This window comes from Dryobates pubescens, chromosome 21, assembly GCF_014839835.1.
Source record: "Dryobates pubescens isolate bDryPub1 chromosome 21, bDryPub1.pri, whole genome shotgun sequence".
Lineage (NCBI taxonomy): Eukaryota > Metazoa > Chordata > Aves > Piciformes > Picidae > Dryobates > Dryobates pubescens.
The window spans coordinates 1,622,527-1,637,636 of NC_071632.1; the positions used below are offsets into that span (position 1 = coordinate 1,622,527).

General features: G+C 57.3%; 1 protein-coding gene across 1 annotated transcript in view; it reads left to right on the forward strand.

Moving 5' to 3' along the window:
- Positions 1-15,110, forward strand: part of ATP2C1 (ATPase secretory pathway Ca2+ transporting 1) — a 70,735-nt gene that overhangs the window by 55,190 nt on the left and 435 nt on the right. Inside the window, exons 21-27 of the mRNA XM_054171186.1 lie at positions 1,812-1,862; positions 3,453-3,619; positions 5,734-5,802; positions 7,086-7,202; positions 8,877-9,024; positions 11,769-11,864; positions 12,531-12,672. Coding sequence (XP_054027161.1) covers positions 1,812-1,862; positions 3,453-3,619; positions 5,734-5,802; positions 7,086-7,202; positions 8,877-9,024; positions 11,769-11,864; positions 12,531-12,672 — 790 coding nt within the window. The remainder of the gene's footprint in view (positions 1-1,811; positions 1,863-3,452; positions 3,620-5,733; positions 5,803-7,085; positions 7,203-8,876; positions 9,025-11,768; positions 11,865-12,530; positions 12,673-15,110) is intronic.

A 15,110-nucleotide genomic window follows, 5' to 3' on the forward strand; every position in this document is an offset into this window, starting at 1 on the left:
TACTTATCAACTTACTGCTGAATACTTCTCAGTTACTGAACAGAAGTGCTAGCTGCTGGCTAAGCTCTGAGTGTGAGGCCAGCATCAGGAGCAACCCAGGCTCAGGCTTGGCTGTGTTGCTAGATTCATGCTGCTCTGTCTGTGAAGGACTGCAGCATGCTTGAGACTGATGAGGGCAAGCCAGAAGCCAGGCTGTGCAACCATCCAAGTGCCAGGTGCTGCACATTGGCCACAGCAACCCCAGGCAGTGCTACAGGCTGGGGGCAGAGTGGCTGAGGGCAGCCAGGCAGAGAGGGACCTGGGGGTAGTGGTTGACAGCAGCTGAACAGGAGACAGCAGTGTGCCCAGGGGGCCAAGAAGGCCAATGGCATCCTGGCCTGCATCAGGAACAGTGTGGCCAGCAGGAGCAGGGAGGTCATTGTGCCCTGTGCTCAGCACTGCTTAGGCCACACCTTGAGTCCTGTGTCCAGTTCTGGGCTCCTCAGTTTAGGAAGGAGGTTGAGCTGCTGGAAGGTGTCCAGAGAAGGGCAACAAAGCTGGGGAGGGGTCTGGAGCACAGCCCTGGGAGGAGAGGCTGAGGGAGCTGGGGTTGCTTAGCCTGCAGAAGAGGAGGCTCAGGAGAGACCTCCTTGCTCTCTCCAACTCCCTGCAGGGAGGTTGTAGCCAGGTGGGGGTTGGTCTCTTCTCCCAGGCAGCCAACATCAGAACAAGAGGACACAGTCTCAAGCTGTGCCAGGGGAGGTTTAGGCTGGAGGTGAGGAGAAAGTTCTTCCCAGCAAGAGAGATTGGCCATGGGAATGTGCTGCCCAGGGAGGTGATGGAGTCCCCATGCCTGGAGGTGCTTAGGAAGAGCCTGGCTGAGGCCCTTGGTGCCATGGTTGAGTTGATCAGATGGTGCTGGGTGATCAAGTTGGACTTGCTGATCTCTGAGGTCTTTTCCCACCTGGTTAACTCTATTCTGTACTAAATGTGCACATCAGCCTTGTGTCTTCCTTTGGTGACTCACAGAAGCAAACTGAGACATAGAAAGGGTGTCCCAAAGAGTCATTTCTGGTTTATTGGGGAGAATGAAGTCCAGCTCAGCCAGAGGCAGCACACTGGCTGTGTAGGTGAGGGCTGTGCACCCCCAGTGACTGCAGTAGCTGCAGAGGTGCTCTCTGCATGCCTGAGTCCTGTCTTACGGGGGAGGCATTTAGTTAACAGCAACTGAACAGTCACCCAGAGTGGTCTCAGGAGGGAAGTCTGACTCCTCATCCAGCCTCTTGGAAAACAGATGGGAGTGCCAGGTGTGGCCTTCCTGGAAAGCTGAACTCCATGTGAGCAAATTTCAGTGTGCAGGGGAGATCAGAGGCACACAAAAGCTGAACTGCTTCTGGCATGGAGCCTTTATTGATGAGCTTTGCAGCTGCCACCTCTTACTGACCTGCTCTAGGAAATGGTGAAACTGCAGCCTCCTGAGGTCCCTGCCACTGGCAGAGGAGCTGAGCTGTGGTCAGCATGGCAGTCACCTGTGTGAGTGGAGGCAGGGAGGCCAGCAGCAGGCTCCTTCCTCATTTCAGGAGGTTTTTAAGGTTGCCTTTTCCACCTTGCAATAGGGCAGCACCCGCTTGGGTTACCAGGACGTGCTTTGGATCTGCCCTGGGCTGAATCAGTGCCCTCTGAAAAACCCAGCTGGCTCATGCTTCAGCTGTGGAGCCAGTGAGTACTGCTGGCCAGTGAGAGGATGGTTTTTGCCCTCCAGCTGTACAGAATCCACTGCAGCTCTCCACACTTGTCAAGGTTTCACCGCTCCTTCCTCGTGCTTCCCACAGGTCGCAGTCTTCTACCGAGCCAGTCCCCGCCACAAGCTGAAGATTATCAAGGTATGTCTCAGCTGGGCTGCTGCTGGGGCTGCTGCTCTGCTGCCTCCAGCTCAGCTCCAGCTTGCTGCAGTGTCTCAGGGTGAAATCAGACAGGAATGTGCTTTGGAAGTGAAGTGGATTTGGCAGTGCTGCCAAGAGAAGCTTGCAGTGCCCGCAAGGGAAGGGCTGCTGCCGGTGGGCAACATCACACTGCCTTCTGTGCAGGCAGCTGGGGGTGGAGGTTCTGTGGCACACTGCAGCTGAATCGCCTAGAAACCTGCCAGGGCTGGGCTGGTGATGCTGCCAGGAAAAGAGGAAAGGGCAGTGAATTCCAAGCAGGGCCTGTGGTAAGGTTTCCATGCAGGAGGTGGTAGCAGAGGTTCCACAGCTGGAAGGGTCACAAAAGCAGCAAGGAGGAGAAGGAAGGCAGCCCCTGAGGCAGCTGGGGGGCACTGAAGGAAGGCAACCCCTGAGGCAGCTGGGGGGCACTGAGGGAAGGCAGCCCCTGAGGCAGCTGGGGGGCACTGAAGGAGGGCAACCCCTGAGGCAGCTGGGGGGCACTGAAGGAAGGGAACCCCTGAGGCAGCTGGGGGGCACTGAAGGAAGGGAACCCCTGAGGCAGCTGGGGGGCACTGAGGGAAGGCATCCCCTGAGGCAGCTGGGGGGCACTGAGGGAAGGCAGCCCCTGAGGCAGCTGGGGGGCACTGAAGGAGGGCAACCCCTGAGGCAGCTGGGGGGCATTGAAGGAAGGCAGCCCCTGAGGCAGCTGGGGGGCACTGAAGGAAGGCAGCCCCTGAGGCAGCTGGGGGGCATTGAAGGAAGGCAACCCCTGAGGCAGCTGGGGGGCACTGAGGGAAGGCATCTCCTGAGGCAGCTGGGGGGCACTGAAGGAGGGCAACCCCTGAGGCAGCTGGGGGGCACTGAAGGAAGGCAACCCCTGAGGCAGCTGGGGGGCACTGAGGGAAGGCATCTCCTGAGGCAGCTGGGGGGCACTGAGGGAAGGCATCTCCTGAGGCAGCTGGGGGGCACTGAAGGAGGGCAACCCCTGAGGCAGCTGGGGGGCACTGAGGGAAGGCATCTCCTGAGGCAGCTGGGGGGCACTGAGGGAAGGCATCTCCTGAGGCAGCTGGGGGGCACTGAAGGAGGGCAACCCCTGAGGCAGCTGGGGGGCACTGAAGGAGGGCAACCCCTGAGGCAGCTGGGGGGCACTGAGGGAAGGCAACCCCTGAGGCAGCTGGGGGGCACTGAAGGAAGGCAGCCCCTGAGGCAGCTGGGGGGCACTGAGGGAATGCATCTCCTGAGGCAGCTGGGGGGCACTGGGAATTTTGAGGGGGTGCTAATGGTCAAATACAGATGCAGGACCTTCTTCCCTTCTCTGGAGCTGTTTCTGTCTCTGAAGGGCAGCTGTGGTACAGCCTTACACTGGAGGCTGCCTGGTGAGCAGGGGCAGTGGAGCCCTGGGGCCAGGCATCAGAGCTCACTGCCTTACAGAGCTGCCTGCTGGGGTTTTGCAGCGGAGTTACAAGCAGTGGGGGTGGGGGTGCAAGCATGAAGCTTGTACCTCTGTTCTGTGGGCTGAATCAGCTGACTTGAGCTCTCTCCCTCCCCCAGTCCCTGCAGAACAACGGGGCAGTGGTGGCCATGACAGGAGACGGAGTGAACGACGCCGTCGCCCTGAAGGCTGCGGACATCGGCGTGGCCATGGGGCAGGCTGGAACTGATGTTTGCAAGGAGGCAGCAGATATGATCCTGGTGGATGATGATTTTCAGACAATAATGTAGGTGGCAGTCCTCTGCATCGTGCTCTGCAGTCTCAGCAAAGGCTTGCCTGGGTTGCCATCCACAGCAGTGCCCCAGCCTGGGCAGTGGGGCAGCTCCTGGTGAGCTCTCCACCAAGGCAGGAGAGCTCCCTTCATGGGGATCAGCTGTGTTAGCCTCTTGACAAGGAGCTGGGAGCATAACTTGTAGGAAGGGCATCTAAGCATTTCTGCCTTTTTATGGAGGCCCATGGAAGAATTTACTTGTTTAGACCTTTGCTGCTTTGACCTTGCACATAAATCAGGTGTAAGGAGCGGCAGGTTGTGCAGGCTGACCTGCTTCTGCTTCTCTGGGTGGAATTCCAGCAGTGGCATACCTGGAACCAGAGCTGAGGGGAAAGTGTGAGGCTGTTAGCTGGCACTGGGATCCAGCCTTGGTGCATTCTTTTTTTACTTCAGAAGCATAAATCTCAGGTAAAAAACAGGAGAGAAAGTTCCTCTTGGTAAAAGCAAACCCACACAGCCCTGTGTTTGCTTTCAACTCCTTCATTGTGGCATTGCAGGAGAGGAACAGAAGCCATTGAAATAGTGCAGGTGAGAAGCTGCCACCTCCTGGTACCCACCTCTTGTGGTGCTCTGTAAGGAGAGCAGAGCTGAGCCTGTCTGGCTCTGCAGTTCATGCCCCTGCCTTTGGCAGGCAGTGCTGCTGGCAGAGCTGGTGTGCTCCCCACTGACATCAGGCTTCATTTGGGATCTAGGCAGCAATCTCAGAACACTTGAGCTTGTCTCAGACCCCCTGGGAAGCAGAGGTACAGCCTCAGGAGACAGGACAAGGTAGCAGTAGCTCAGAAGAGGGTGACCTGGGAGTTAAAAGCTTCTAAGGTACTGTGGTGCAAGGAGAAAAGGGAATTGTTTGAAGGCACTCAGCCCATAGGAGGGCTGTCTGAAGGGACTTGGGCTGCAGGAGGATTCTGCTGGAATGCTTTAGCCAGGTCTGCTCACTCAGGAGGAGAGTGAGGAGTGGGGAACACTGCTAGGAAAAAAGATGGGAGCTTCCATAGTTCTGCAGCCCTGCCCAGCCTCTCTAACTTCTGTCTTAAAGCTACAAAAGGAATCAGAGGCTCACAGGATGTTGGAAGGGACCTCTGGGGAGCTTCCAGTCCAACCCCCTGCCAGAGCAGGACCACAGAATCCAGCACAGGTCACACAGAACACATCCAGACAGGGCTGCAAAGGCTCCAGAGCAGGAGACTCCACAACCTCTCTGGGCAGCCTGCTCCAGGCCTCTGGGACCCTCTCAGTCAAGAAGTTCTTCCTCATGCTGAGGTGGAACTTCCTGTGCTGCAGTTTCCATCCATTGCTCCTTGTCCTATCCCAGGGCACAGTGAGCAGAGGCTGTCCCTGTCCCTTCCTTCCTGACCCCCAGCCCTCAGCTATTGATAGACATTGATCAGATCCCTCTCAGCCTTCTCCTCTCCAGACTGAACAGCCCCAGGGCTCTCAGCCTCTCCTCCCCAGGCAGTGCTGCAGTCCCTGCAGCATCCTTGCAGCCCTGCCTTGGACTCTCTGCAGCAGATCCCTGTCCCTCCTGAGCTGGGGAGCCCAGAGCTGGATGCCATATTCTAGGAATGCTAATTAATTGTTCTTGGCTCTTGGGGCAGTGGAAGAAGGAAATGAGCCTCATGTGCAGCAGAGCAGACTTGACCTAGCAAACCCTTCCTGCCCACTGTAGCTTGCAGCAGTGTGCTGAGCAAGCTGCAGCAGTGGGCACTGCCCATGCCTCATGGTGGTGCAGCAAGGGTAGGTGGCCATGCTGTGCTGCTGGGGGCTTGGAACAGGATGTCATGGGGGGGGGGGAGAGGCTCTGAGGGGTTTGGTTTGGCTTTGAAATAATCTTAACTTGAATGGAAAGGCCTCCTGGAGGAGGAGTGGTGAATCTTGGCCAAGGGGGAGAGGAGTGTTGACATTTCACTGCTGTGGTGGAGCTGAAAGCCACTGGCTGCCAGAGTCAGCAGGTCAGGGCTCCCTTGGTGGCCTGGCATTTGTGTGGCTGCTTTGAGTGAGAGCTTGCTGGGGGCTCTGCTGAGCTGCTCTGGGTTTGGCTGTAGTGATGTGGTCTTTGTTTTTGATTGCAGGTCTGCAATTGAAGAGGGTAAAGGAATTTATAATAACATAAAAAATTTTGTTAGATTTCAGCTGAGCACGTAAGTGAACCCTGAACCTCTGTCCAGAGCTCCCCCCAGCCTGCCTGAGGCACAGAGCTGCTGCAGCCCTGGCCCAGCCTGCTGCCAGCCTCTGCCTGGCCCTTGGCAGTGCTCTGCAGGGTGTGCCTTGCTTCATTTCTAAGGCACCAAGTGCAACAAGCAGACCTCGGGCTTGGGCACAGCTCCTGTGCCCATCTGAAGAGTCAGGAGCCCAGAGGGTGGAGAGAAGCAGCATAGCTACCCCTGGGTCCTTGGTGAAAGGAATCATTCCTTCCTGAGCCAGGGCCTCTGCATCAGCTGGGGATAAACAGGGAAGGGGGAGGTTAGTTGTTGTGTCCCCCATAGCCACAGCTCTGGGAGGCTGCCACAGCTCTGGGAGGCTGCCACAGCTCTGGGAGGCAGCCACAGCTCTGGGAGGCAGCCACAGCTCTGGGAGGCTGCCACAGCTCTGGGAGGCTGCCACAGCTCTGGGAGGCTGCCACAGCTCTGGGAGGCTGCCACAGCTCTGGGAGGCTGCCACAGCTCTGGGAGGCTGCCTCCTCCTGCTTGCACATCAGGATCCCTGGGGCAGTTACATGGTGTGAGACACAAGGTCCTTGAACCTTAGTCCAAATGTTTGTGTCCAAGGGTTCAGTTTATGGCTGTGCTGGGTTCAGGAGCATGCTCTTCCTCTCTGCCACCTTGTTCATGTACTCCCTTGATGCCTTCATGGCACTGAAGAGCAGCTGAGCCAGGGCAGTGTGCTTGCTGCTCCCATGGGAATGGTATCTGCAGGGGGGTGGGCAGTGAGTGACCCTTTTCCTCCTGGCCCCCTTCTCAGGGAGGGCACAGCAGGTTCAGTCAAGCACCATGGGCAGAGTCACTGTGAGCTGTGCTCCCTGCTTGGTGGTCATGGAACCACTTCAGCCTGCACTGCAAGCTCTTAGTGCCTCCATGCTTGGAGAGCTTTCTACCACCAAGCCCACAGCCCCCTCCAGTCTTCTGCCAGGCCTCCTCTGTAGGGTTTTGGGGGGGCCCTGGGGAGGGCCTTGCCTGATTGGCCTTAGCCTGATTAGGCCAAGATGCACATCTGCTGATTCCTCTTGCCAAAGCAATGCTTTTGGAGGAGTGTTCTGAGTGAGCTCCTGCTCTGCCTGCAGAGCTGGGCTTGTGTCAGGCAGGAGTCACAGTGGCAGGCTCTGGAGCTGCTCTCAAGCAGTCCTAGTGCTGATGACAAAGCAGTTAGCAGTGCCTCTTCAGAAATGTTTCATGCTGACAGCTGTGAAAATGGATTCTCTCAACAGGAGTATAGCAGCACTGACTTTAATCTCACTGGCTACATTAATGAACTTTCCTAATCCTCTCAATGCCATGCAGATCTTATGGATCAATATTATCATGGATGGGCCCCCAGCTCAAAGGTAAGCAACTACTTTAGACTCTGGTCATAGAGCTTTGGAGTCCTCTTGTGTAGGAGCAAGTTCTGCACCAGGAGGCTGCTGGAACACTGGCACAGGTTGCCCAGGGAGGTGCTTGAGGCTCCATCCCTGGAGATCATAGAATCAATAAGGTTGGAAAAGACCTCAGAGATCATCAAGTCCAACCTGTCACCTAATACCCAACACCTCCTGACAACTAACCCATGGCTCCAAGTGCCACAGCCAGTCCCCTCTTGATCCCCTCCAGGGATTGGGGACTCCACCACCTCCCTGGGCAACACATCCCAGTGGCTAACAACTCTCTCTGGGAAGAACTTTCTCCTCACCTTGAGCCAAGGTGAGGCTGGACAGGGCTCTGGGCAACCTGATCTGGCTGGGGATGTCCCTGCTGAGTGCAGGGGGTTGGAGTGGATGAGCTCTGGAGGTCCCTTCCAGCCCAGCCCAGTCTGTGATGCTGTGAGGAAAATGGCTGCTTGGACAAGAAACTCTGTGAAGCTTTGGTGAGCTTTCTGAAATGGCCAAGTTTCCCTTTGCATTGCAGTGTGTGCAGGGTAGCTCTGTTCATGCCTTCTGGTTTGCTTTGGTATCTGCTGGTAATTGAGAGCTGCCATGGACACCTAAAGACCTGCAGATGTGCCCAGACAGGATTTTGGCTGCCTTCTGGGTTCTTAGAATCATAGAATCAACCAGGTTGAAAAGACCTCAGAGATCATCAAGTCCAACCTATTAACTAACACCCAACACCTCCTGACAACTAAGCCATGGCCCCAAGTGCCACATCCAGGCCTTTTTTGAGCACCTCCAGGGATGGGGACTCCACCACCCCCCTGGGCAGCACATCCCCATGGCCAATCTCTCTTGCTGGGAAGAACTTTCTCCTCACCTCCAGCCTAAACCTCCCCTGGCACAGCTTGAGACTGTGTCCTCTTGTTCTGGTGCTGGCTGCCTGGGAGAAGAGACCAACCCCCTCCTGGCTACAACCTCCCTTCAGGGAGTTGCAGAGAGCAAGAAGGTCTCCCCTGAGCCTCCTCTTCTGCAGGCTAAGCAACCCCAGCTCCCTCAGCCTCTCCTCACAGGGCTGTGCTCCAGACCCCTCCCCAGCTTTGTTGCCCTTCTCTGGACACCTTCCAGCAGCTCAACATCTTTCCTAACCTGAGGAGCCCAGAGCTGGACAGAGGACTCAAGGTGTGGCCTGAGCAGTGCTGAGCACAGGGCACAATGACCTCCCTGCTCCTGCTGGCCACACTTCCTCTGTCCTCCTTGGCTGCAGACTGATGGTGAAGGGAGAGGTGGAAAGGAACTCGCAGTAGATTCCCTGGCTAGGTGGAGCACAGTAACAGCCCTGGGAGACCTCACTTAAGCTGCAGCTTCCTTTAACATGAGCACTGGCCCCCCCAGTGCTGTCAGTTGCCTGTGGGCTCTCACCCAGCAGGGTTACAGGAGTTGCTGTCACTGCACACAACTCACTTTTCTGAGGGTGGATTTCCCCTCTGCTGCTTGCAGGGTGTGGTGCACAAGGAGATGATCCTGAGGCTCTGAGGAGGGGATAACCCCCCCCCCCCCCCATCTTCCTCTTGCCTTGGGACTGATTGTGTGTTGCTGCTGACACAGTGGGGTTTCAGTTGTGCTGATTGATGTGATCTGTGCCCTGCTCAGCCTCGGGGTGGAGCCCGTGGATAAAGATGTTATCCGGAAGCCCCCCAGGAACGTGAAGGACAGCATCCTGACCAAGAACCTGGTGGTGAAGATCCTGGTCTCAGCTGTCATCATTGTCTGTGGCACACTCTTTGTCTTCTGGAGAGAGGTAGGTCTGGCAGGAGGCCACAGCTCACAGCACTGACAAACTGGCTGGCTGTGGCTCTGAGCTGCCTGCTGTGGTGTGAGGTGTCCCTGCCCGTGGCAGCGGGGTTGGAAGTGGCTGAGCCTGGAGGTGCCTTCCAGCCCTGGCACTGCTGTGATTCCATCATTCAGAGTGTCCTACCAGCAGCTGGAATGGGGAATTCCCATCAGCTTCCTTCTGTCCTTGCTCAGTTACTGCTTCCCTGGCCCAGGGGAGCTGAGTGTATCACACTGTCACAGTGCATTAGAGGTTGGAAGGCACCTCCAGAGACCATGGGGTCCAAGCCCCTGCCAAAGCAGCATCACCCAGGCTAGTCCCCTGGCAGCTGGATACCCCTTGCCATGAGGTGCCACTGGGCACCAACCCCAGTGCTGTAGAGCAGTGAGGTTCCAGAAATGCAGAGGGCAGAGAATCTCAGAAGCCCTCCCAGAAGTCCTTTGTTGCTGAGCTGTAGGATCCCCAAAACTACAGAGGCTGAGTCCCACTTGCAGCAGGGGTCCTGGGAGCCCTTCTCAGATGAAGCAGCTAACAGAAGCAGAAGTCCTGAGTATATCCCTAGCAGCATCCCTGCACTGAGGCCCTGACCAGAAGTAGCTGACTAACAGAAGTCCCTAGCAGCCCCAAGCCCCCCAGGCTGCTCCCAGCCTGAGTCCCTCATGCCCAGCTCTCCCTTGCAGCTCAGAGTGGCTGTTTGCTGTACTCTGTTCTCAGTCCCTTAGCCAGGAACACCCAACCACAGCTCATCCCAGGGAGAGCTGCCAGCATGTCAGGGAGGTGGCTCCTGCAGCATGTTGCCATCCCAGGGTGCCAAGGTGAGGCTGCTGCTCTTGGCTCCCATGGAATGGGATTGGCCTGCTCTGCACAGCTGAGGAGCTGGTCAGCTCAGGAATCCTGCACTCTGCACAGGGTGCAGAGGGGAAGGGTCTGGGGAGCAGCTGTTGAGGAGCAGAGTTTTACTCCTCACTCTGTATTTTCAGACTCTGCCACATTCAGATCTCCTTTGGAAGCAGTGGCCTGTAGAAGGGGTGATGGTTTAGGGGCTGGATGCCTTTAGGACCACAAAGCTGCAGACCTGCAGGAGGTGGACCAGGAGGTGTATCTCACTCCCAGAGGCCCTGCATCCCTGTACAGCTGGCTGCAGTTTCCTTCCCTTTCCCCTCCCTCTCTGCTCCTGGGAGAGCACCAAGGCTGTTCTCTCTTGCAGGGCAGGCCTGGTGTTGACCAATTAGGTCTGGAGCAGCCAAGCCACATCTCAGCTGCATCACAGTGCTGTGGTATGGAAAGCAGAGAGGCTTGGTAGGGAGGGGGCATGAAGGCCTGGGCTGGTTGGCCTGGTTTAAAGGGAGGTTTGGGTGAAGCTTTGGCTTAATGTGGCTCTGTGTTAAGCCCAGCCTGTGGATTCTGTGTGTTTGAGCTGCTTTGTACTGCTGTGTGGTTGTGAATGGCCTTTCCAGCTAAACTTCCCATCCTGTGGGTGAGTGATTCTCTTTTGCCCCTTCTGGAAGAGGTGAAGGAGCTTCTGCCTGGCTCTAGACCACCACAGAAAGCCACTGTACAACCCTTCCAAGCCAGGCTGTGAGCAAGCAGCCACTGGGCTTTCTTTTCCCAGAAGAGACAAATGTTGCCTGAACTTCTGGTAGCACATCCTGGAGTTCTTGGCATATTCCCTGTGCTTGGCCAGGAGGCTTCATTTAGTCACAGCCTGGGACTGCTGATGGTTATATGCTTTGCTGTGTGGTTCATTGACTCCCCTTGGGAGCAGCAAGTGCTTTGGCTTCCCTCTCCTACCTGCTAGGATTTCAGTTGGGGTAAGAAGTTTGACCTGGACAAGCTGCAGAGCTGGGCCCAGGACAACCTCAGGAGGTTCAACAAGACCAAGGGCAAGGTCCTGCAGCTGGCTCAGGGCAATCCCAGGCACCAACACAGGCTGGGCAGGGACTGGCTGGAGAGCAGCCCTGAAGAAAAGGCCTTGGTGGGGCTGGGGGAGGAGAAGCTCAACAGGAGCCAGCAGTGAGACCTTGCAGCCCAGAGAGCCAAGCAGAGGCTGGGCTGCAGCAAGAGAAGTGTGGCCAGCAGGGCCAGGGAGGGGATTCTGCCCCTCTGCTCCACTCTGCTGAGACCACAGCTGGAGCTCTGGGGCCAGTTCTGGAGCCTCTGTGCCAGGAAGGCTCTGGAGGGGCTGGAAGGTGTCCAGAGAAGGGCCATGAGGAGGAGCAGAGGGCTGGAGCTGCTCTGCTCTGGAGACAGCCTGAGAGAGTTGGGGTTGTGCAGGCTGGAGAGGAGAAGGCTCCCAGGAGACCTTCTGGTGGCCTTCCAGGATCTGCAGGGGGCTCCAAGAAAGCTGGGGAGGGACTTTTGAGGGTGTCAGGGAGTGATAGGACTGGGGGGGATGGAGCAAAACTAGAAGTGGGGAGATTGAGATTGGCTGTGAGGAAGAAGTTGTTCCCCATGAGGGTGGTGAGAGCCTGGCACAGGCTGCCCAGGGAGGTGGTGGAAGCCTCCTGCCTGGAGGTGTTTGCAGCCAGGCTGGAGGTGGCTGTGAGCAACCTGCTGTGGTGTGAGGTGTCCCTGCCCATGGCAGGGGGTTGGGACTGGCTGAGCCTTGAGGTCCCTTCCAGCCCTGCCAGCTCTGGGGCTCTGTGATCCACTGTGTGATGCCAAGCTCAGCTGGGGGGTCTGCTTGCTCAAGCCCTGTTCTGTTGTTGCAGCTGAGAGACAACGTGATCACCCCCCGAGACACAACCATGACCTTCACCTGCTTTGTGTTCTTTGACATGTTCAATGCCTTGAGTTCCAGATCTCAGGTGAGTGAGCTGCTGCTTTGCAGGGGGGGTCCACAATCAGCACAGCAGCTCTCCTGGAGAGGAGACCTTGCAGTGTTTCCTGCAAGGGTTTTCCTGCAAGCTTACCTCACAGCTGCTGTTCAGCTTCAGAGCTCCACATACTTAGCAGGGCAGACAAGGATTAGCTTCCCTCCTTGGTCTGGGTGCTGCAGAGCTGCAGGAGCTGCTGCTGTCCTGGCACAAGCAAGGACCTTGTGAAAAGCTGGAGCATGGTTGGCCTCTCACTGCTGTTCACACTTGGTTGGCTTTCTCCCTGAAAGTTCAGCCTCTGACACCTCCTGGAGGCCTTCAGCTGGCCCTGAAGCCACCAGGCAAGGGGAGATTCTTAAACCCTTCTTTCTGACTGCATTTTGGGTTGAAGGGCACTGGCTGGAGAGAAGGGCACTGCCAGCCTGCTTCACTGGCCTGCAGGCTGCTTTCTGGGGAGCTGTCAGGGCCAGCAGGGAACAGTTCCAGTGCAGAGGGCACTGCCGCTGCGCTGGGAGCTCAGCCTTTGGCCTCTCGCTTAGCAGAGGGAAGTGGCTCAGGGACTTGTCCTGGCTGACCCCAGGGACTTGTCCTGACATGTCTCCCACAGCCTGGGTGCCCAGCTGGGAGGCACTGAGCCCTGTCTGCTTCACCCTGCAGGCCAAGTCGGTGTTTGAGATCGGACTCTGCAGCAACAGAATGTTCTGCTACGCCGTCCTGGGGTCCATCATGGGGCAGCTGCTGGTGGTGTACTTCCCTCCCCTGCAGAAGGTTTTCCAGACAGAGAGCCTGAGTGTCCTGGGTAAGCACAGCTCCCTTTCCCACAGGCTGTGCACTGGGGGCTCAGCTGGATGTGCTCAGCTGGATGTGCTCAGCTGGATGTGCTCAGCTGGTGATCCTGCAGGAGCTCTCTCTGGCTGTTGGCATCACAGCGAGGGATGGGAGCCTGCCCCTGGCTTGGGCTGGGCTGGGCTGGGCTGGGCTGGGCTGGGCTGGGCTGGGTGGGGTTGTCTCTTGTTCAGTGAAACAAAGACTCATCCTTTGAGCTGTTTTGTTTGGGAGCCCTGCCTGCAGTGCCTGTGCTGTGCAGCTGCCCGGTGCCTGCTCAGGTGCCTCATGCATGCTCAGGTTTTTGCTGCAGGCAAAAGAACCCAAAGCAGAGCCTGCTGGAGCTGTGCAGCAGCACTGATGCTGCTATTCAGCAAGTGTTCATACAATCAATAAGGTTGGAAAAGACCTCAGAGAGCATCAAGTCCAAGCTGTCACCCAACACCTCCTGACTAAACCAGGGCTCCAAGGGCCACATCCAATCCCCTCTTGAGCACCTCCAGGGGTGGTGACTCCACCACCTCCCTGGGCAGCACATTCCAGTGGCCACTCCCTTAGCTAGAAATCCTCAACCTTCTGGTGGCCTTCCAGGATCTGCAGGGGGCTCCAAGAAAGCTGGGGAGGGACTTTTGAGGGTGTCAGGGAGTGATGGAGCAAAACTAGAAGTGGGGAGATTGAGATTGGCTGTGAGGAAGAAGTTGTTGCCCATGAGGGTGGTGAGAGCCTGGCACAGGCTGCCCAGGGAGGTGGTGGAAGCCTCCTGCCTGGAGGTGTTTGCAGCCAGGCTGGAGGTGGCTGTGAGCAACCTGCTGTGGTGTGAGGTGTCCCTGGCCATGGCAGGGGGCTGGGGCTGGCTGAGCCTTGAGGTCCCTTCCAGCCCTGCCAACTCTGACTCTGTGATTCTAACTGCATGGTCATAGGTTACACTGCCAGGAGGCCTTTAAGAAGCTGTTGGCCTCCTGAGGGCTTCTGCTCCTTGCCTCTGGTTTCCTGCAGCCCCCTGTACCCCATGGCTAAAGCAGATCTTTGTTAACAGGTTGTTTTGCTCTGGTGTCATTTGTGCTGATACCAAGCAGCTTTTCAGCATGAAGGCAGTGGTGTTGCTCAGAGCTCCTTGCTTTCATGGGTGTGAATGCCAGGAAGGCTGTGAAACACTGAAGAGCTCTGAGCTGGCATGCCTGCACTTGTGATTGTGCACATGTGGTGACACAGGGGTGTGATGGGTGACCACCAGATGGATACAGAACTGGCTTGAGGGCTGCACCCAGAGAGTGGCTGTCCGTGGGTCCATGGCCCAGGGGAGGCCAGGGACAAGCAGAGTCACTCAGGGATCAGTCCTGGGCCAGGCTTGTTCAACATCTCTGTGGGTGCCATGGACAGGGGCATTGAGTGCAGCCTCAGCAGGGTTGCTGATGACACCAAGCTGTGTGGTGCTGCTGACAGCTGGAGGGAAGGATCCATCCAGAGGGACCTGGACAGGCTGCAGAGCTGGGCCCAGGACAACCTCAGGAGGTTCAACAAGACCAAGGGCAGGGTCCTGCAGCTGGGTGGAGGCAATCCCAGGCACAAATCCAGGCTGGGCAGGGACTGGCTGGAAAGCAGCCCTGAGGAGAGAGACTTGGGGGTGCTGGGGGAGGAGAAGCTCACCAGGAGCTCTCAGTGTGCACTTGCAGCCCAGAAAGCCAAGCAGGGCCTGGGCTGCAGCAAGAGAAGTGTGGCCAGCAGGGCCAGGGAGGGGATTCTGCCCCTCTGCTCAGCTCTGCTGAGACCCCACCTGGAGTACTGCCTCCAGTGCTGGAGCCCCTATTGCAAGAGGGATCTGGAGGTGCTGGAAGGTGTCCAGAGAAGGGCCATGAGGATGAGCAGAGGGCTGGAGCTGCTCTCCTGTGAGCACAGACTGAAGGAGTTGGGGCTGTTCAGTCTGGAGGAGAGAAGGCTCTGAGGTGACCTCATTGTGGCCTTCCAGTATCTGAAGGGGGCTCCAAGAAGGCTGGGGAGGGACTGCTCAGGATCTCAGGCAGTGATAGGACTGGGGGGAATGGAATGAAGCTGGAGGTGGGGAGATTGAGGCTGGAGGGGAGGAGGAAGTTCTTCCCCATGAGAGTGGTGAAGCCCTGGAATGGGTTGTCCAGGGAGGTGGTTGGGGCCCTGTCCCTGGAGGTGTTTAAGGCCAGGCTGGATGAGGCTGTGGCCAGGCTGATCTAGTGTGGGGTGTCCCTGCCCATGGCAGGGGGGCTGGAACTAGATGATCCTTGTGGTCCCTTCCAACCCTGACTGATTCTGTGATCCCATGACTTGTGTCTGCACTCTGCACCTTCCTCCCCTGGTGCTGCCCAGGGGGCTCCTTGCTTCGCTGCGCCCTGAGGTGGCCCTGCTGGGGTGGGCTGGAGTCCCCCAGCGCCCGTGGGGGCT